This window comes from Daldinia childiae, assembly GCF_008694065.1.
Source record: "Daldinia childiae strain JS-1345 chromosome Unknown Scaffold7, whole genome shotgun sequence".
Taxonomy (NCBI): Eukaryota; Fungi; Ascomycota; class Sordariomycetes; order Xylariales; family Hypoxylaceae; genus Daldinia; species Daldinia childiae.
In genome coordinates this window covers 1,088,508-1,109,449 of record NW_022984648.1, presented here as the reverse complement: position 1 = coordinate 1,109,449, position 20,942 = coordinate 1,088,508, and the positions used below count along the sequence as shown (strand labels likewise).

General features: G+C 48.0%; 6 protein-coding genes across 6 annotated transcripts; 3 read left to right on the top strand and 3 right to left on the bottom strand.

Annotated features, from left to right (window-relative positions):
- Positions 1 to 799: 799 nt before the first annotated feature.
- GL218_06592 (Cytokinesis protein sepA) lies at positions 800 to 6,089 on the bottom strand (the record flags this gene model as incomplete). Its single annotated transcript, XM_033583314.1, has 2 exons — positions 800 to 2,373; positions 2,432 to 6,089. The coding sequence occupies 2 exons, from the start codon at positions 6,087 to 6,089 to the stop codon at positions 800 to 802; spliced, it is 5,232 nt and encodes a 1,743-aa protein (XP_033433480.1).
- Positions 6,090 to 8,326: 2,237 nt separating this feature from the next.
- On the top strand, positions 8,327 to 8,915 carry GL218_06591 (uncharacterized protein; the record flags this gene model as incomplete). The annotated part of the gene is made up of 3 exons (XM_033583313.1): positions 8,327 to 8,356; positions 8,413 to 8,777; positions 8,852 to 8,915. The coding sequence occupies 3 exons, from the start codon at positions 8,327 to 8,329 to the stop codon at positions 8,913 to 8,915; spliced, it is 459 nt and encodes a 152-aa protein (XP_033433479.1).
- Positions 8,916 to 11,885: 2,970 nt separating this feature from the next.
- Positions 11,886 to 12,707, top strand: GL218_06590 (uncharacterized protein; the record flags this gene model as incomplete). Its single annotated transcript, XM_033583312.1, has 1 exon — positions 11,886 to 12,707. The coding sequence occupies one exon, from the start codon at positions 11,886 to 11,888 to the stop codon at positions 12,705 to 12,707; it is 822 nt and encodes a 273-aa protein (XP_033433478.1).
- Positions 12,708 to 13,590: 883 nt separating this feature from the next.
- GL218_06589 (Checkpoint protein hus1) lies at positions 13,591 to 14,898 on the top strand (the record flags this gene model as incomplete). The annotated part of the gene is made up of 4 exons (XM_033583311.1): positions 13,591 to 13,633; positions 13,702 to 13,807; positions 13,879 to 14,782; positions 14,872 to 14,898. The coding sequence occupies 4 exons, from the start codon at positions 13,591 to 13,593 to the stop codon at positions 14,896 to 14,898; spliced, it is 1,080 nt and encodes a 359-aa protein (XP_033433724.1).
- Positions 14,899 to 15,579: 681 nt separating this feature from the next.
- Positions 15,580 to 17,109, bottom strand: GL218_06588 (putative fmi1 protein; the record flags this gene model as incomplete). The annotated part of the gene is made up of 1 exon (XM_033583310.1): positions 15,580 to 17,109. The coding sequence occupies one exon, from the start codon at positions 17,107 to 17,109 to the stop codon at positions 15,580 to 15,582; it is 1,530 nt and encodes a 509-aa protein (XP_033433725.1).
- Positions 17,110 to 17,552: 443 nt separating this feature from the next.
- On the bottom strand, positions 17,553 to 20,335 carry GL218_06587 (Altered inheritance of mitochondria protein 32; the record flags this gene model as incomplete). Its single annotated transcript, XM_033583309.1, has 5 exons — positions 17,553 to 18,272; positions 18,374 to 18,653; positions 19,233 to 19,352; positions 19,402 to 19,865; positions 20,042 to 20,335. The coding sequence occupies 5 exons, from the start codon at positions 20,333 to 20,335 to the stop codon at positions 17,553 to 17,555; spliced, it is 1,878 nt and encodes a 625-aa protein (XP_033433716.1).
- Positions 20,336 to 20,942: the final 607 nt, after the last annotated feature.

Genomic DNA, 20,942 nt, shown 5'->3' with positions numbered 1-20,942 from the left:
CTTAACATTTACTCAAATAAGTGAGCCTTACTATAGTTTCGGTGACCAAGACATTCCAATACTGTACAGGGTAGAGACTCGATCAAAAAATATAGCTTCATGTCTCCAGGACACTGCACGCATAATCACCACCGCATCACATAAAAGTACAAGATAAGTTAAGCAAGAAGCGAATTATTAAGATATCCCTTGATCGTAGAGCCTACAAACCTAGGTAATATACTATGCTTATGTACGTCCCTTTTCCCACACACTTTCCCCTACTCTTCCAACTGGGTAACCCTCGCCGGCCCTTATAAGCGCGCCCACCCTCCGACATGAGAAAAGGGGTTGGCCGGTCGGTCCAAGAACTCCCTCCCTTCCTTTTCCTCCGCTGACAAAGGGAATATGGCCCGGTCTGGCCGTGTCTCTTCCTTCGAACCTCTAAAAGAGTCCCTTCTCTAATAGCCTGGATTATCTTGCCGCCAAGCCAAGTGTAACTAATACACGTTTATTGAAGATAAATGAGGTTGAGAATAACTTATGGCGAGTCATTGAAAGCCTTCGTCGAACGGAGGTGCTGGATTCGGCGATTTAAGGCTCAGAACAAGTAATTATACAGTAAGTTTATGATCCGGACTTTACTCGTATATGAGCCTTGGTTTCGAGTTACTTTACAATAGCTTTGCAAAATTCGTTCGTCGGTGATCCGGACACAATTCCTCTGGGGTTGGTTAGGTAATATATTGTAGACATTATATCGGTTGGATAGATGGAAGTAGTGGGGTTTCGATTCGACACTGCTCTTTGTGCCATCCTTTCATTCCTCTGCAGCAACTTCTGCCAGTGTTTCTTCGGGTATAGGTGTTTTGGCACCCTCGTCCGTTTCGGCAGTACCGGAGCCTGGACCGGAGCCGCCCTTTAGCCGCCGTCGTCTAGCCCTCCTTTCTTCTGCCGCTGATTTCCTCAAACTATCTCTCTTCTCCGGATCATTATCATCCGCTGCATCGCCGCTTCTCATATCCTGTAGCAGCATTGCAGCCCTCTGAGCCAAACCATCCTCTCCGTCTCCATCTCCAGCCGTTGAAGGAGCTTCGCCGGGGGATGGGAAATCTGGGCTAAGGGGGTTACTATCAGAATCTGCGATACCATTGGTACTCTCCTTATTGACATTAGTTTCGGCCTCTGCTGCCTCACTGAGGTCAGGTATTTTCTGGCCTGAAGCGATGCGAACTTGGTGACGGTCCTTGAGACGCGCACGCCTTCTTCGGTCTCTTTGATCTCTTGTTTGCGGTGCCGCGGCGCGCAACTTTTCGAGAAGCGAGTCCATCGCACCGGCGGAGGCCGGCGACGGTGGGCCACTTTCGACAGCTCCCGTGACCCTGAGCTGACCATGTTTTCGTTTCATGCTAGCCTCGTTCCTACGTCTCGTCTCTTCGTATTGTACGTTCTTGTCTCTGCTCTTCTTCCACTCTTGGAGGAAGGAAGCTAGCTTGGCGAAAAAGTCGCGACGGGCGTTATCGTCCTTCGGATCTTCACCGTAGAAGACCATGATGTCATCGTATGTACGGATCATTTCTTCCAAGTATAAAGACATCTGTTCTGCTTTTCGGCGAGCATCCTTCATACACCGCTGGACGACTTGCGAGACACGGTCCTGAGGGTGGAACTTCTTAGGGTCGCTGAGGTTGCCGCTGTCTAGTGACATCTGTATGTTACGAATGTTATCCACGTATCTCCTGGCGTCCGCTTGTAGTTGCTCAATGTTGATCTTTTGAACGGTAATGACGGATTGAATATCGCCCGTGAAGCCCTCCCACTCGGGGTACTGGTTGCGAACGATACGCTCGACAAGATCTGCAAGTGTCGACTGGTTCTTGTCGTCCTTCACCATTCCTAAGCGGGCGAGCGAGCTGAGCTTGAAACCTCTTGCTTGCTTATTGGCATCGTTCATGTAGTTTCCGATATCGAGAATCAACCCGAGCACGTTCATTAGAGAGACCGAGTCTCTTAGAGCCTCCGATACCGATACGACGTGATGAATCTTTTCGTTGATTTCGTCGTAATCGGCTTCGTAACTTCTCGTCAAGGCCAACGCACGTATTCTACTCTTCCAGTAATGGTGTAGCTCGAAAGCTGTGTACAAGTAAATTTGATCTTGTCTGGTAAGCTCATTTGGATCCTGTTCACGATTTTCCTTACTGGCTTCCGGACCAGTCCAATCCTTGCTATATGGTGCCATGAGTTTCGCAGTATTGTCCGGAATGTTGCACAGATCATCTTTTTGGAGGAAATCCATGACAACAGGATTGTCAAGTATCTCCTTGTCGCATTGAATGATCATCTGGACGATCTTTTCTACAGAGGACTGTGAAAATTTGGCAAAAGCAATTTCTAGAATAAGTTAGTATTTTATAACTTTTGGCAATTCTAATATGGGAATTGAGCTTACCGTAAGCTTTCCGAAGGTCACTAGAGATAATTTGCTTCTTGTCATCCTTCTTAGAGGTGCCAACACCAAGCTTCTTGATCTCTTTGGCCATGAACAATTTCTCAACTTCGTCCAGAATACCTTTCTTGCTAAGCTCGGCATACTTCTCTTCTCTTGCTTCTGCCGAAGGAGCATGGGCCGCCCAATGACTGGTTTCGGGGGTATCAACCTTGTCCCAATGGAGGGCCTTGAGCTTCTTCTTCGGCCTGACAACAGGCAGACCGATTGTGGGACCCGGTGCGAAGTTATTTTGCGCAGAGAGGAAGTGACCGGACATGGCACCAGGCATTGGCGGAGGAGGGGGAGGCATTCCTCCGGCAGCCCCAGGCATAGGAGGCGGCGGAGGCGGAGGGGGTGGGCCACCTGCAGATGAGGGTGATAGCATTCCTGGCATTGGGGGAGGTGGTGGCGGCGGAGGCGGGGGTGGAGGAGCAGCTCCCGGAAGTTGACCGGGCATTGGAGGAGGAGGGGGAGGAGGAGGCGGCGGCGGTGCTCCGGGAAGTTGGCCTGGCATCGGAGGTGGTGGAGGTGGAGGGGGAGCAGCCGTGTCGCTTACTTGAATCTTCGGCGGCTCAACTTCGCTTGGGGTGATGGGTGACTGTGACTCAAGGCTTGGGTGAGATGGGTTGGTTGTCGCGCCATCTTCGGAGTCGCTAATATCGTCCCTCTTACCCTTCGCTTGGATCTCCGACATGAGGCTAGCAGCCTGCTTAGGATCCATAACAGGCCTCCTAATCTCGACGACTCTTGGCTTCTCGTATACAATGTCGTCGTCACCTTCGGTGGCACCTTCGTCAGCGCTAGAGATATGCTGTCCTGCAACGGGCTTCCTGGACAACCTTGTCTGTCTGTTGACTGTCCCAAGCATACCAGACGGCGGGAGTCCTGCGCCTTCCGGTGTCTCAGGATAGCTCTCCGCATAGCCATCCATTTCCTCACGTAGCGCACGCAAGCGGTCTGAAGGACCGATAGCATCGCCCCAGACTCTGCCCTCGAGTTTGTACTGGGTCTTCTGTCGTTCGAGCTGCATAGCAAGTCGGTCCATAAGCTTTTCACGATCTAGAATACCTTGCATTCGAGTAGGATCCTCATCAGCCATCTTGTTCCCAGAGACGCCCTTGACGGCCTGAGAGGCGGCTACGTCTTGGGCGTCCCTGAGCATAAGATACAGTTCTCTCGTTTCTAGTTCGTACCGCTGCGCTTCCTTAGCACGCACCGTCTGCATGTTCTCGATTTCGGCCTTAAGACCATCCGCCTGGCGCTTTTGGGCTTCGATGAAGCGAGCTTGCTCTTCTAATTGTCTCTGTAGCTTAGCAACAAGACCATCCGCGCCGAGTTCTAACTGAGCTCTCATCTCATCCCGCTCTGCCATGGCAGCATCGGCAATCTGCCGAGACTCTAAAGCCTCGTCCAGAGCCTGTCTGGCTTCGGAATCTGTATGTAGCTTATCCAAAAGACTCTGGACCGTGAAGTTCAAGCTTTGCTTGAGGTCCATGTTCGGCAGACGCCGGTCCATGGCCACATAGCTTAGCATCGAGTCGACGAGCTGGAACATCCGCAACCGTTCTTCTCCGTCATTATCTCGGATCAGAAGCAGATGTTGTAATGCAGATATGAAATAGTCATGCGTCTTAGAGCCTTGGAGTCGTTGCTGAATAGCGTCTACGATCTGGGTCGGATCGTTGAGGTCCTTAACCTCACCTTCGACGCTATCTTTCATGCTACTATTCTCCCGCTCAAGCATATCCTCGTAGTCGATAGCCTCGTTTGTCCGGAACCGCTCGACCTGTTTGTCTATCAGGTCATATTGGAACGCCTCCATCTTCGTGAGGATCCGCTTGATCCCACAAGCACCGAACTGCGCCCTGATATGCATGCGTAGCTGGAGATCATTCTCAGGGGCATCAATGATCGAATTGACGAGGATGAGCGTTGCAACCGCGTATTCCATTAGGAGGTTCTCCATGCCGATACCACCACTGCGGACTTCATCGCTGGCCCCGACGAGACTGCCCATCTTCCCTCGCCCGTCTACAGTGACCTCGACGAGTCGCATCCAAGAGTCGAAGCGGCCATTCTCGCTCTGCTGGGTCTTCACTACATCCATAGCCTGGATCACCTTAATGTGACCCTCACCCCCGTCCCAGTGGCATAGGAAGGATAACACATCGCTGACTAGTTTTCGTGTCGTGAGCCTTGGCGATATGAGCGACGTGACGAGAGCCACGACCACTTGCTGGTGGGCGAGCGCATCGTCAGCGCCATATTTGTTGTTTAGTAGGGCCTTTAGGCACTTTAAAATATCGTATTCCTTATCGAGGTTCTTGTCGCTCGTTTTTACGTCGGATGGGGCTGCAGGTCCAACAGCGCTCTTCCGATTGAGTTTCAACAAGACGTTGGTGAGAGCGACCTGCCCTTGACATTCGATGAATCGCTTCACCCAACCGATCTGTTGAGTTCGCAAGTTGACCTCGAGACTACCTAACCCTTTCAAATCCAAGGTATTGTCCATAACCTTTCGCACGTACCATTCGGGAGATCCCTCTTCGTCAGAGGATGCGGCTACGTCAACATTTGATGTCGGATATACTCCTGTTTTCGCTGCCTGCTGCCGCCTCTTTTGTTCCCCTTGTAGTTCTGTTAGACGATCCTGGTAGATGAGTGTCCATTTTTTGGATGATGGATATGCCTGCATTTGTCGCCGTGCTTGTTCCGGAAGATTATGCCAACCTCGCTTCTTCATCAACTCGTAGAACATTTGTTCTGTAATTCTATCGTCGTCCGGTCTGGTGAGTGGGAACCCGTCTCCACTTCCGGGTGGAAATACTGGGTTTCCTGGAGGTTTAACTAGGCGATGAGAATCTCTACTCGAGGGTAGCGATGCAATGGAACTCTGGGAGGTAGCACTGGGCAGCGCTATTCTGGATGAGCGCATATTCGTGGAACTATTAGGGGGTACTCCATTACCTGCTGAAAATACGCTGGATTGGTCGCTTTGCCTAGATGTTCTGCCGAAGCCGGGCATACCATAACCTGGTAGAGAATCCCATCTTTCATTGTAGCTGCTGTTTTGCATCGAAGAAGCTGTGCTTGCACGAGGCGTTGGGGAACCGCCCGAGGCTGGTCCCCACTGATGAAATTGAGTCTGCCGACCGGTAGATGCCATTGTGACATTCCCACCATTACCAGTGCTGGGGCGCTGCTGCTGCTGAACCGAGTGCTGAGAACTAGCAACGCTCACAATCGAGGCCGTATCGAAAGATGGATACTGATGGAAGTCACCGGTGCCTTTATTCAAGTGATGGGGCTGGGGTAGAAGATCCCGGCGCACAGGCGGCTGTTCGCTTCGAGGAAGGTATTCGACGGGTATTGGACTTCGTTGGTCGGCATGTGTGCTGTTATAGGGGATGGCAGTAATTACACCAGCGTTGTTATTAACGCCGGTTTCGGGAGAGCTCGGACGGTCGAGCGATACTATCGACGAGTCCCTAACATGTCGAGAGGTACGCGACGAGGAATCATTATCCAAACCGAGGAATCGCCCTTCTTCGCTACCGGTGTGTCTCTTATCACTCCTATGTTTACTCCTAGAGAAGAAGCCCTTACCACCGGACGACATGACTGCGTGAGGCGGAGAGGGCGCGTTGAAACGCCGGCGCTTTAGTCGCTTTCTATTGATGATATATTTACCCAGTAGTCGAACGTGTCGATACGATTTTCAGGACGAGGCGAATGAAGCAATCGAAACCTATGGGGGATATCGGATTCGTGCCGTCAGTGTATTGGATGTTGGAGATGTTGAATGAATTGCATCATGTTCTCCGGCAAAGAATATAGAGTTGGCAAGGAAAATACAGGTTGAAATTGCAGATCTAGGATCGAATGAAGGCCTGCATTAATGTGTGGTAGTATTAGCATTATATTTGGCGATGAAGCATTGCAGACAAATACAAGGGTAAATTTTTTGGTGAAATCGGGGATTTAGTGAAAGGAGAGAATGCGCAATGAAGAAGGGGGGGGCCATACGCACATAGAACTGAACACGGCGCTAGACTACATAAATGCGGATGAAGAAGAAAAAATTAAAATGTCAACAGTTCTTCGTTATTGAGTCGGCAAACGTCAGTTGCTAAACAATTCGAATTCAAAGTAGGGGCGGGAAAGAGGTGGTCATAGTGGTTGTAGTTATCGGGATGTGATATTGTTGCTCAAAGGAGGTTGCTACCGTCTGATGAGACGGCAAGGTTGCGGGCTGCGGGTTGCGGGTTCAATGTTGTGCAATGTCGCAGTATGTACCATAGATAATACCGAGCACTTGTGGTTGGCTTGTGGTAGGGAGGATGCAACTTGTAGGGTACAAAGCGGATTACCAATTGAATTTACACGTTGACGATTTCCCATCTTTTCGCCCCCCCAATTTGCGATAAGCCCATATGAATTTGTCTTAAAGCGGGAGTTCAGCTGAGGAAGAAATATCCGATTTCTGTAATTACAATTATGTACCTAATCAGGGGTCTTTCATGTATAAAACGCGCAGTAATAAGACCTGTCATTAACACTAACGCTTAAGCAATGATCAATCAGATTAGCGATTTATTTTAACAACACTATTTTATTATTATTTTTATATTAATAATTCTTTAATGGTATATATCTTGTGTAATTCATAGTGTGTAGATATTTTCATTTTAAGTATCGATAAATCCCACAATGCCACCATGGAAAGGTGTGGACGATTCTGAAACATCAAGTGGAACATGAACCCCTGGAAGATCCCACATAGCGATGGCGATAATGATGCGATCTGGAGAGGTCCTGGGTCCCTGGGCACTCAAGACCACAGATTAGAAGTGTACCGTAGGCACAGAGACGGTAGATATTATAAAGTGCGGATATAAGAGGGCATCTACAAGTGCCTAAAGCTCGTGAAGAAGTCTTTAGCCGATGCGCAGAAAAGGGGTTGCATACTGTCGAACACACCACTACACCACCAAGAGGTAATTTCGTAATAGTGTCTGTTCTATTCTTTCTGGCCCCTCGGTTCTGGTTGGGGGATGGTTACTACGTAGATTTAGTGTAGTATACTTCGGCGCCTAAGATAGACTATTAGAATACTCCATGTCGAATCTAGAAGGATTCAGGGTCAGTAGACACATTAAGCTCCATTTTCGCTTGACGATAGCCGTTCTACCTTCCTATCCTAATCGCGGGGCTTGCTACTGGGATTATGAATATCGCTATTATATTTACCTACTCACCCTACGCATGCCAGAGGTAGACCGTAGACATAGAAGAATATCGATCAAAAATACCGAACAATTACACAAGAATATAAAATAATATCCAATATCGGTAACACAAATGTAAGGTTGTTTAAGAGGTACATGTATTGAAATACCTATATTTATAAGTGGACCATGAGAACCAGCGCTGTGTTACCTTTTAAAATAATTCAGCCAATAGCAAAGAAGTCTTAAATCCGTATATAGGGGTGGATACCGCTATTTATAATTATGTAAGCACTTACATGGGGAAACTTGAAGTTGCGACTGCGCGTGCCGAGCCGTACGTAACCATCTCCGTCTTCAGCCTTACAAAGTACAATTGACCAAAGAAGTAAACTCATGCAGAGCTTCTACGTGGTGCGAAAGACGTGTTTGTTACCGAGACTTGCCGTTTCTAATAATTCTATATAAACAGTCGCTGTCGATTCTTCTTCGCCCTTATAACTAATAGTCGCACATGAACACGGATTTTAGAGTCGGATCAGCCCGGTCTTAGAAGGCTAGAACCTACAAACCCTGACCTCATATCATGCTCTCCTGGTAGAAAGGAGTATTGCGCAACACCGCCAGCATGATGGCCACCACAATCTCCGTAGTCAAGGTCAGTTTGAGTTATAACTTATACATAATGAATTGTCGCAAACCTAACTCTTACAGACGCTTATAATACCCGCCGTCATCTCCCTTATCCTATTTCTCCTATCCACCTACGTGTTTGTCCCATTATGGCGGCATTACCATGCGCGTTATAGCCAATACCTCCCTCTCGACACGATCTCGAGTCATACGGTATCCCTACGCGTCAGAGTACAAGATGCAATAGCTCGATGGATGGTCCCATCGAGGTGGCGCATTAATATGCACGACCGCGTAGTAGTCGGAGCCGATGACGCATCCGACATAGGTTTCAGCTCCGAAGAAGGCGAAGAATTGGACGAAGTCAACGACGATCGCCGGCACGCGATATCATTAGATGCCCATGATCCCGAGCGTGCGGATAGTACAAGGAGACTAAGCAGAGAGTAGGTTAAGGAAGCCCGCTGCCTAAACTATCGCAATTGTACATTAAGACACATGACTAATTACCAGGACCTAGTTTAGAGGAAGGCTTCCGAGATGACAGCGAAGAGGAAAATGACGCGCATCGAAGCAGGCGGTAACAGTTCTTGTTGTTAGATAATGACATTAACAATACGTCTTTGGGATAATTACACCATCATTGGGCAAATCGATTTGCCGCTGTTTGAATACATGGGAGAGCGTTGGAAAGCTGTTGCATTGTTAATTGGTCATAATTCTGTTGGGTGCGAGCCATACTGCAACGCGTGGCGTAAGGGGATCTTGTAAACCAGTTTAGTGAGTCTGGAGTTTCGAATGGATCTTCATTCTTCAGGGCCTAGCCTATGCACATCTCTAACTATAGGTGGTTTGTTCTGAGAGCGATGTTCTGAATCCCTGTTGTGTCAGATGGGATCAGATATCTGCCTGAGTCTATATCATTGAATACCTGGTACGACAAGGTAACTTATACGTTAACAGATCCTATCGTGAGGCCTTTGCCATAGGTTATCGAGGAATAAACTAACAGTCCTTGTGAGCCCCAACCCAAGTTCACTTTGCTAACTTTACTTCTTACCCAAACAAGTGTTTTGATACGCCAGGAATACTACCTCCTTTTGTGGATACCCAGCGTTATAGTTTGGGACGATATCCCCTTGGCTGGCATAAGACAGCAACTCCATAACTTTCAGTATTAGTACATAAGGCTTAACGTCATTCATTAACATAATAGGAAAAGGTCTTATAATTAGTCTTTAAAACCGCAACTCGCAAATATTATTGGTCGATTTAGTATCGCACGAGTCTTTCTTTCTTTTCTAGCCAATCCGTATGTATCAATACTGAAAGTTATGGAGTTGCTGTCTTATGCCAGCCAAGGGGATATGTATTTACTAAGCCTGTCGGATGATTCTGTATGTCGAACAGATAATGCCCGACTACTGCAACTAGCGGTTAATTAATGCAATGAGGTTGTATTGGAAATCATAGGTTGACTCATGCTATTTCGGGAATAGGTATTGAATCTATTAAGATAAGACAAGTCATCTCGACTATTACTTTTCCATAAATGTAACGTATGAAATTTGAAACGCTAATGTCTTGCTAGACAATGTGAACCTATTATTTTCCCAAGACTGTTCTGGAAATATTCTAGATTTTATTTAAAATAAATAACCTTCTAATGGAAAAGGAAGACTGTCTTACTCGCTCTTTACATACATATGGGCTAACGAATCACATCTAAATCAGCAATGTCAATTCTTATACGCCATTTCCACTGAAGCACCATTGTATTGGACACCTGCTGTGAGATAACGAAGAATAAAGCCAGCACGTCATTGAAGATGAGCGGATGTATCAGCATTTGAGTTTACACGGATAATCCCCAGATCAATATGGCCAGCATGCAGTCTCCAATGGTCACAAAAGTGACTTCATAGCGCTTCTCGATGACCAGCAGATGTTCGAAATCAATCTGTTACCTAGGTTGCGTAACCAGGTAGTTATTTAAGATACGACCTAGCAGAGTTGTGGTGGTAAGGGAAGAGAGACAAAAGCGGCCTCGAGTACATATTTACTGTTGAACTCAGTAACGTCTCAAGCAGATATTAAAAGCCTTCGTGTCACAAACATTAGTCATCCAACACCCGAAAGCTTGATCGAGTATTACGAAGGTTAGCGCGGGAGAGGCAATTGCCAACTTTCGAGGGAAGGGACTTTCAAAAGCCGCATGCGGAATAACCAACATGAAGCTTACTAGCTGATGCACCTGCCTAGTCAAATTCTACCCGCGCTTGCATCTACATATATGGAGGCAGGTATGGCATGTATGTACATATGTAAGTTGCATGTACGTACGTACATTAGTGCAATTATGTCAATACGTGCTAATAAATCTAATTGCACCCGACTTGCACGTGGTTAGCATCACATTCCAGTCTTATCTCGCATACTGGCAACCATCACGGATTCGGACAGCTCTAAACGGTAAATAATATGCACATGAGAACGCTTATCTACCTTTGGGGTCCTATACTACGATATAATTCAGCGCACATGATGCCATGAGGGAGGACCTGACTTAACTAGTTACCTAATTAACCTGTTAGCCATCGATATTATACCTGGTTATACCTGGATATACCAGGTATAATGCGAATTTGTATTTGATGTAAGTTATCTCGTCATTCGCTCTATTATACTACCTCTTACCTATCTAATATGTTGAAAATCCTAGGACTAAAGGTAGACATATATACCTAATCTAGACGAGAAAGACCATTGGATCCTCAAAATATCCTCTTTCTATTTTAACATTGGACCTTACCCGAGCCCAACAGGTCCACAGGCCAGTGCTGATTTGAGCAACACTTTTTTTTTGCAGTTTATTTCGACCTACTCGGTTCACAAATGAAGCTGCAGCCGGATATACGTTGAGCGACTTAAAAACAGATACCTAGCAACCAATCGTGTTCTGGCCGCGACCGTATCTGAATCATTTTGATCACATCATTAGGCCATTATATGGACATACTGAATCTTCCCTCCTCAACACTTAATCCCTACTAATTTTCACAACTGCATGATACTTCCGTAATCGTGAGCTATTCCAACGTTCACCCGACCGAAATATTCCCGTTGCGTCAAGGTCAACCCAAGTTGCAGACGGCAAGTTACGAGAGTACCGACAAACAAGCAAACATACAGTCAGGTCTGTCTCGAAAAGCAAAGGCGTCTTACTTGCACTGTCCATTGATTGGACCGGATTCCCCAGTCAAAAGCCGAAACAGGCTAACAGCTTACTTGAGTTAACTGTGTGTACGGTCTCGGACGTATACTGTGGTTACAGCTCGCTTGCATTTCCCTTGACATTATCGCGTATCCAGAATCCAGAACAAATACTTTTACGCTTGTATACCTTTTGCGACATAGGATTTCATTAGGCAGGCAGGCTTACAGCCTTGCCATCAATTCTTTTTGCTTCTCTTCTCAATTCAAATACATATACCTTGTCTTCAACACCTCGCGTTATTCGAAGCTTCAATCAGCGACCCACCAACCCACCAACCATGAAGATAATACCCAAGGTCGGCCTAAAGCTTCTAAAGAAGCTGTTGCCAAAGAAAGGCAACAATGTTGACCCGGTAGCTTCAGACGCACAAGATAATAGTTCTCCTAAGAACAAGAAGCAATCATTGCCTGAACCCCCTGAAGAATGTCCCATATGTCACGACCCTGTCGGTATCGCTAATCCCGAGGGTATCGTTGAATCATGGACCAAACTACACTGCGGTCATAAATTTGGCACACACTGCATCCAGACTTGGCTACAAGAATCTGTCAACCGCGATCCGAATATCAATCCGAGTTGCCCCATCTGCCGAAGTACGGCTAAGCATCCTTGCGGACACTTGATAAGTCCCCCACCCTTCCCGTCTCTTCATCTGGATTGGCAATCACCTCGAACCCCGCCACCACCTCCGCGACGCCACCAGGTCCGTCGCCGCCTTACCAGACGACCGGGTCATCCACTCCGTCCCCCACCTCAACCTCGTCGCCGGGCCCAGGTGGTTGGCGAATGTAGAACCTGTATCGAGAATGCCGAGTTTGAGGAGCGGCTGCGTAGCAGGATTAGGGAACGTGGACGGCAAGACACAGGTGGGTCGTCGACTAGCGCTGGCGGCCGGTCTGCAGCCGCTATCAAGTCCATCATACCGGGACTAAAGAGATCTACGAACACCGTCCGCACGACAGTCATTCATGTGGGCATTGATCCTCACGAGGAAAGACATCCGCGAAGTGTCTTCTGCGTCTCGCCGCATGTCTCATCACGCCGGATGCCTCGACACTCGACGCCACCTCCGGGGTATAATAGACGTCTCAGCATATAAAGGACTACATTAATGTTAACAGCATTAAGCGTACAATTTACGGACTAGACGGGAGGGAAGGGATAGATTACAGGCTAGATGGATGGACGGAAGGATGGATTTCTTTGCAGTCTTTCAATGTTCTGACGGATCATGGGATAGATCTGTCTACCCATCTACTTGATAACGGAAGCTATAGCTATGGCGAATAGTCTATCACGTAGCCGGAGTGCACGGGTCATAAGGAAGCTTAGGAGTTCTTAGGCTAGGTCTACACGGGATTGCGCTCGGTTGGTATTTGATCTACGCAATTGCATTATGGATTCGGTTAGGCTATAGGAATATTTGCTGGACAGATGAACGAGTGGATATCTACGTGATGTTTACTTGCCGAGTTAGTTGCCCAACCCATTCTACCATTTTCCCTACTACGTACCTCTTGCATACAGCTGAATCTGATGGCGGGGTATTTTTCTACTCTCATTGTTTTTTTTTTGTTAACGATAACGGCGTAGGCGGGGATGGGAGCTGGGGGGGAGGGGTTCGGATTTCCACTTTCCTTGGTCCTTTGGCTCCTTAACGGGGAAAGCTGAATGGGGGCGGCAGGGGGTAGCTAACGTACCGCTTACCCCGCACTATAAACAAACATGCTAGGATCAGCTACACTAGGATTAGGTAGCTTTTTAGGCTTATCGATTAAGCTAATTGATGAATCGCTACATATCATTTTGTTTGGTTTTCACCTGCATTCGGAGCACGAGCCGTCGATATCCATTTCTTATCCGCGATCAACTTTTGTTTGCGCGATTGTTTGTCGCGTCCCCCGTCTTACGTGACAGGTTCCTCACATAAGTCGTACCGGGGATATGGTGGTGGTGTATTGTCTTTTGAAGATACAACCAATATGAGGTTCAGATCGGATCTCAAGAACACGCGCACATTCTCGAGTGAGCTAGCTTGGAAGATCTTCGAAATATATGCATGTTTCTAATCTTGAATCTTGAATCTTGAATAGAATTGGTGGCCGCTCTTTCGTCCCTCGAGAAGATCGCCTGGCTGCGTCTTGACGATGATACCGTTCGCTTCACGGTAATCCCGGATACCGGGTCGCAAGTTTGGGCGTTCGTAGACCCTGCTATTCTAATCTTTGCGCAACCAGAGTTTGCATTTCTGATCATCTCATATTATCTAGCTCGTTTTCGCTGGACTTCATCTTCGACAACTATGCACTCCAATCCGCCGAACCGAACAATACCATCAACCTCGAACTACCCCTAGGACCTCTCCAGCGCGCCCTCAAGTCCGCTCTAAATGGCGTCTCAGCGTCGATCCGCCTGACCAAGAAAGACGGTATACCCGTACTATCGATGACAATCACCACCACTGCCGCACCGACCAAGGAACCCCAGGGCGTAGCTCGTCTCGGCGCTATAGGCGCTAACCCCGGCGTCGGGAGCCGAGATAACTATGACGACGAAGACGGAGTCTTCGCCCACGAACCCCTCGAGACAAGCTTACACCGCGAGCGCGAAAAAATCGTCACGCAGGACATCCCCGTGCGAGTCCTGCACCCCGACACCGTGGAAACCATCATGCAGCCCAAAGTCCGCGAACCCGACGTCCACATCCAACTCCCCCCATTACTCCAGCTAAAAGCAATCTCCGACCGCTTCACCAAGCTAGCCCTAGCCTCCCGCGCCTCCACATCCTCCAACACAGCAGCAGCAGCAGTAGCGCCATCGTCATCCTACTCGCCCAAGCTCGAGCTCAGCGCCAACATGCACGGCGGCCTGCGCCTGCGTCTCGACACCGACACCCTCGACGTCGAGAGCCGGTGGTCCGGGCTCGAGAACCCGGAGCTGGACCCCGCGCAGCTGCCGTGCGCGCTCGAGGACCACCCCAGCACCCGGTTCCGCGAGGCGGGGCCCGACAAGTGGGCGACGGTGCGGGTGGATGGTAAGGATTGGAGTAAGGTGCTAAGTGTGGGACGTCTGGAGGGACGCGTTATTGCGTGTTTTGCGGATGATCATGCGTTGATTATGTATGTGTACGTGCCGCAGTATGATGATACGGGGGCGGAGGACTCGGTTGTTACGGTGAGTTTTTTTCTCCTTTTTTTTTGTCTGTCATTTGTATTCTTGTTTTTGAGGATCGTGCTGTTTTGTGCTGTACTAATGCATTTTAGTACTATGTGTCTTCGTATAGCGTGTGAGTGAGTGAGTTTTACTCTGCGGGTAGGAGTTTAGGGGTCTATGGCGGCGTCTTCCTTCTTCGAGGGCGACTAGGGTATTCGAAGTGGCCTGGAACGGAATTATGAATGGATAATCCTGGCTTTAAAATTTACGAGGTGCTTTAAGTTTTGTAGTTGCTGGATAGATTATAGACTATAGATTACTTGTAGAATGAGATGCAAGTTGGTATTACTGAGAATACATAGGACATAAAATTAGGCGCTAAACAGCTAACCTAGAGTGTTGTTCTAATACATACCTGTAAGCTTTAAGTTACATTTTGTAAGAATACGGGGCATGTCTATAGTCTAAGTGCTGGCTTAGTTAATTCGGTGGACACGCACTCTCTCTTAACAACTCGGGTTGAGATTTTTTGATATGACATTTACATCTTAGAGTCTAGAGTTCATATGCCCTATATAATAACGTAGAATAATATATACTCTGCACTCTCATACATCCGTTTATAAACCTGCATGTGTCCTATACATTCTATATCCTACGCCAACTCTTCTCTTTAAACCAGCCCATCGTATAACACCCATATAATACACGGAATCCCCTCATGGACATATAATTCTCTAACACCCTCTAAACCTAGCCTACTCACTCACTCTTAGTTCAAAATCATCATACTCTCGCCCCTTCCAACATTAAGCCATCTACAACTTAAGAACAAGCCAGTTCCGCCCCTCATCCTGCATCATCTGCCCCAACATCCCACGCACCGGGCCCTGCCTCTCACTCCCCCCAAACCATCGTTTGGCCCCCGCATACGCCGCCACAAAGCCATACGGGCCCGACACGCAGATCAGATTCGCGCCTGCCCCGGTCTGCGTAGATGATGAAGAAGAAGGGTTGTTATGTAGACAGGTACACGGTGAAGTTCGCCGTTCGACGTCGTTGTCGTCGGGGAGTGTTATGAGTTGGGTTGGAGAGTGCCATGTACAGGATGGGGAGGCAGGGAGGGGGATAGAGGTTAGTGAGGAGGTGTTTGTTAGCGCGAGGTGCAGATCTTGTTCTTCGATGAAATGTCTTTCCTCGTCGATAAAATACGAAATGTGGAAGTGGTCGGGGTGTTTGAGTTGTAGCTCGCGGATTTGGAGTGCGAGGGTTGGTTCTGCTTGGGTCTGTAGATCCTGGTTGATCGTACCAGACGGTGCTGGAGTTGGGGTTGCGCTGCGCCAGAACCAGGATGATGATGATCGTAGGTTGTTAGTATTGGAACCCCGAGTCTGCTGTTGTTGTTGTCGTCCCAGCGCGTCAGCAGCGTATCGATTCGCCCATAGGATCGAGACGGTAGGTTTCCTCTTCCCTTCCTGTCCACTTATCTCAACCCCTGAGCCGTAATCCTCCAAGACCCTCCGCGCAACTTGCAATGCAGGCGCGATCCCCGTGCCCCCGGCGAGAAATACGACGTGTCTACCGGCATCGCCCAGGCGCCGCGCGACATCGAACCCGAGGTGCGGGCCCCGCAGCCATATCTTCTCGCCCACGCGCAGCTTCGACAGGTACGTCGACATCTCGCCGCCGTCGACCTTACGGATTAAGAACCTTAGCTCCCCGCCTCCTTCTCCCTCGGCATTACCACAGGACCCCGACAGAGGAGGCAACGGCGTGTAATGCCGCGCGATCTGCAACTGCGGCTGCTTGATCTCCACGGACCAGAGACCATGGTCCCAGGACCGCTGTAGCAGCTGTGACGAACTCTCTCCATTCTGCCCTAGTTTCTGCTGCTCGGCGCGAACGCTAAGCACGAAGGCTGTGGGCGAGACCTGCTCTTTGGCGGTGATGGTGAAGGGGCTGAAGGACGTCGTGTTTATGGGGGAATTCTTGGCGCCGTCTTGAGAGTTTATGCTTCTGAGCACGACTGCGACGATGAATACGCCGCTGAGACCGGCTAGGTTGAAGAGGACCCATGTGCGCCATGTTGGGCGCTGCTTTGGGGGTGGTGGTTGCTGCTGCTGCTGTTGCGCTGTTTGCGGCTCGTTTGTTGGTGGCACCTGGGCTTCATTGCTCTGGCCTGGTGGAAGACTTGAGAAGTGGCGGCCGTGTGGGAAATAAGGGGTCTTGCTTAACGGCCAGCCCCTTGGCGAAGCTTGTTGTAGAGGTCTAAGACGGAGCGTCTGAGGTCCCGGGAGTAGGCGCGGTATTGTCCGGCCGGCGCATCTTATTGTTAATGAGAGACTCATTTATTATAACTCATACTAAACCTCTCAAATTTCGATTTTGTAAGAACACGTTTACAACTTGCGTTATGAATATTATATAAGTTTGTTGAGTGAGTCGGATTTGTGTAAGTGAGAAGTTCAAGCTATCAAAATTATTTATGTGGTGCCAGCTGGAATAACCTGGCATTTTAAATACTGCCAGTTGTAACGAATTAGTGGCACTTGGTTATCATCTAGGTTAAGCCCACGAATTCCTCCTTATTGAGATCTGGAATAATATCAGTTAATATCTTCACGTATAATCCAATGGCGCTTCTCATAGTCTATCATGTATCGAGAGGTTGTGTTTTGTGCTTTGTGCTCTATGTTCATGAGTTGAGGTTTAACGGTGTATGGTATAGTACAAGACCGCGAGTCTATCGAACCAAACGACACCCCGCTACTTTTAAATACATCATAGTAGTCTATAATCTAATAAGCTCGCTATTCTGATTGATCCCGCCTCTAAAGTGGTTTGTTATTATGTTTCCATTTATAATGGTCTCTTTAATAACACCTTCTACGTGCTTTGGATCTATCCTGCCGTACCAGATTCCGTGGCCAGCTAGCGGGTGTGGATTACCCGCGCTGTTTGTGAGGGCTGGCGGTAGATAGATAATAACATTTCCGGCAAATTTATGCCCTCCAATGTGGCTGATCTGGCCTACCCTCGCCGTGCGTGGCGTTTCTGTCCCTGTCGTACTGCCGGGGAGCAGTGGTGCTGATACACTCTCGTTTATCGCCGGTCCGTGAAGGACATCTATTCCTACTCGGGGCAACTGCTTCTCGAATTCTTCTTGCAGAATGGGCCCGTAGATGCCACATCTGGTATCTCGTTGTCCATGCCCACAGATCAACACAAGTACATCCTCGACATCGCGCACGCCGTATAGCAATTGTTGATATGCTTCTTTCCGCAAAAGCCGGTCCTTATGTATAGGCGATAGTCCCTCATTCATCGGATGGAGCTTTTCTGGTAGTAGATATCCCTTCACCAGAGCTTGTACAGAGTCAAACGATACCCTCGGGAGAAAGGGAATGTATTTGAAGCTGGGGACGAGGTAGACGGATGTTGTTTGTACCTCGGGTCGCGTCGAAATAGCAGAGGGGAACGAGGTGTTTACGACGGAGATGTTATGGAAAGGCTATAAATTCTCTTGTGTCAGCTAATATGACTATTGATATACTCTGTAATACTTAAGAGTGCTTAGGGACGATCCTCTAGGGACCAAGCAGCCAAACTCACGTCACTGTACATGCCTCCTCGACCGATCAACTCCTTGAGGTCAGCAGCCAAGTTGTCACCGCTATTATCCTCTTCTATGCGCGACGACCAGTCATCTTTACCGGTGCAGATCAAGACCTGTTGCGCATACGACGCTATGAGGCCATTCAGTTTGCCATTCTTATCGATACTCTGTCCAAACGGCATCGACGGCGTGTCAGCACAATCGCACGTCGGTTCCGGACATTTCGGGACCGTATTCAAACGTCGTCGAGCTGTCGTCGCAAGTGAAATTGGATGACTTATTCGGGATGAGACGGCGCGCTTCCACCAAATCGCTCTAGGTAACGATCGCAAAGACATAACGATTGTAAGACGGGTTCGCAACCCCCGCTCGAGAACAAGTATGTCTAGTCAGAGCCATGTCAACAATGTCTAGGATTCTCGGCTTCGCGCTTTTTCTAATCTGTGTGTGCGTGTGGTTCGTCCATTACGTCGATTTGCCGGTTGTACTGTGTACGTAGCTCCGAGGAGTCGGAGTTCCGAGTTGGCGGGTCGGTAAATTGATGCAGTAGCGGCGCATTTATTGGTAATCGCATTTCTCAGTGCCAATTCTTCGGATTTAATTGGCCGGAATGGCTTATGGTATTTCTTACACACATGCATATTCGGAAAAGGGGTCCCCTAAATGGAAGAAAGTACCGCGTCCAATTTCTATATATAATACCGAGCTGCAATTTCAAGTCGAATGAAAATAAACAACTTCTTTTCTTATACTCACTATCATCCTTCCCTCGCCCCTTCAATACCTATATATCCTACAATGCCAACTAACAGGAGAATGCGGCTAATTATACGCAGTATTTATTCCCATTCTAACTGTTTTATCTCGAAAGGTATGTGAGCCCCTGTGATCTTGACATCTTTTTCCGGGTTATATTTCTCGAGGCTATCCAGAGGACCGTATTTCTCGCAAAGATATAGCATATCGTTATAAGCTCTGTAAAATATTATTTACCGAATCTTAACCTCGGGGGGACAATACTAACATGTTCCTTGAATTACTTCCTGGGTGCCCGGCCGAATCATTCAGATATGGATGGATGCTGTAGAGGCGATTACGGTCGTCCCATTCTTCTGTTGGCTCTGAGGGCTCAATGTGGCGCTGATACATGCGCATATAAGTAGACGAGTTGAAGTAGTATGCCCATGTACACCGCCAGGTTCCAAACTCCATTTCGTTATGGGCGTATGTGCATCCCGGGTCGAATAGGACTGTTTCGCCTGTATCCATATCGGTTCCGACATTCCGTTCCCATAGGTCACCATGTATTAAGGCCGGTGTAATATCACGGCCATCGGACTGTAGAGCACCTAAGAGTCTAGGAATGACTACATCGATAAGCTGTTTACAAGCAGCGTCATATTCTGGCCAAGGGCCATTAGTATCATTGTCGTACTTGATGACGTCTTTGAGCTGATGTGTAAAGGACTTTGCCCAGCTTTTCTCCCACTGCGTTAGAGGCAGTCAGTGATAAGATTATTTTTATACATTTTTGATAAGTAACTCAAAATAGTCATATATGCTGAGCGTTAATCTAATTATCTTAGGTTCTACTGTGTTTGAATGAAACATACTCCGTGTCTTGCAATGTAATAGGGCGGACTGGGCGGTCAAGGAGTGCTTACAGTTACGGTACGTTCCATTTTGCCGCATACGGTCGGAACAGGATATCCAAACATCCCATTTGGAGATGTACCTTGCTGGTGAAGCTCTGCTATTTTAGACATGAAGAGTTTCGGCTCTGGGGCTGTGGAAAAGTCCATATCATGGAAGTCGCCTAGAAAAAAGTAGACTGTTGATTCGCCGTCTTGATATTCACCCCATCCAATTGCTTTTGGTACGAGTCCAGTTATTACATCGTTAATGGCGTTCGCAGAGTGAAACTCTCCTTCTACTAACGGACGAGCGCCTTGGCCCATAGCGCGCTTAATTGTATCATTTTGTAAGAATTTGATCTTCATAAGATGACATGCTATTTACCTTCAAGAAGTATCTCTTTGGACTCCCATCTGGAAGTTTAACTGATACCTTTGCTGTTCTCGTCCAGGCTGATATACCGCTCGACTCGGCAGATATAATCTTAGTCCCACTGGGCATAACTGTGAATGAGAGATTCTGTATCAGAAAAGCCCATTGTATCATTTTCAAAAATTTGCTTACCTTTTAGGACAGCCTTGTTTATAGGGAAGTTTCCCTCGATTTCTGACACCCATTCAGATGAGCTGGAGGCCATTTTTTGGTGCTAGAGAACGCAAAGAGGTTTGATTAGAAAAGACACTGGGGAGGTTCTAACGTATTAAACACGAAGCGAGGCTCGAGGCTTTTCACGATACACAATGTAAGCGAGCCTCAGCCCACAATCTCGGCGAGGCCAGCTGAGTTACATCTCGGCGCTTAAACCATAAGGTCCAGACGAATCCTAGCCTTATCACAGAGGATCCTACATATGTATGGGGCCGCAGGTTTCACGCAATAAAGCCACACCGAACCATGCTTCGAGCGCTATTAACTGAGCTGGGGGGTGCT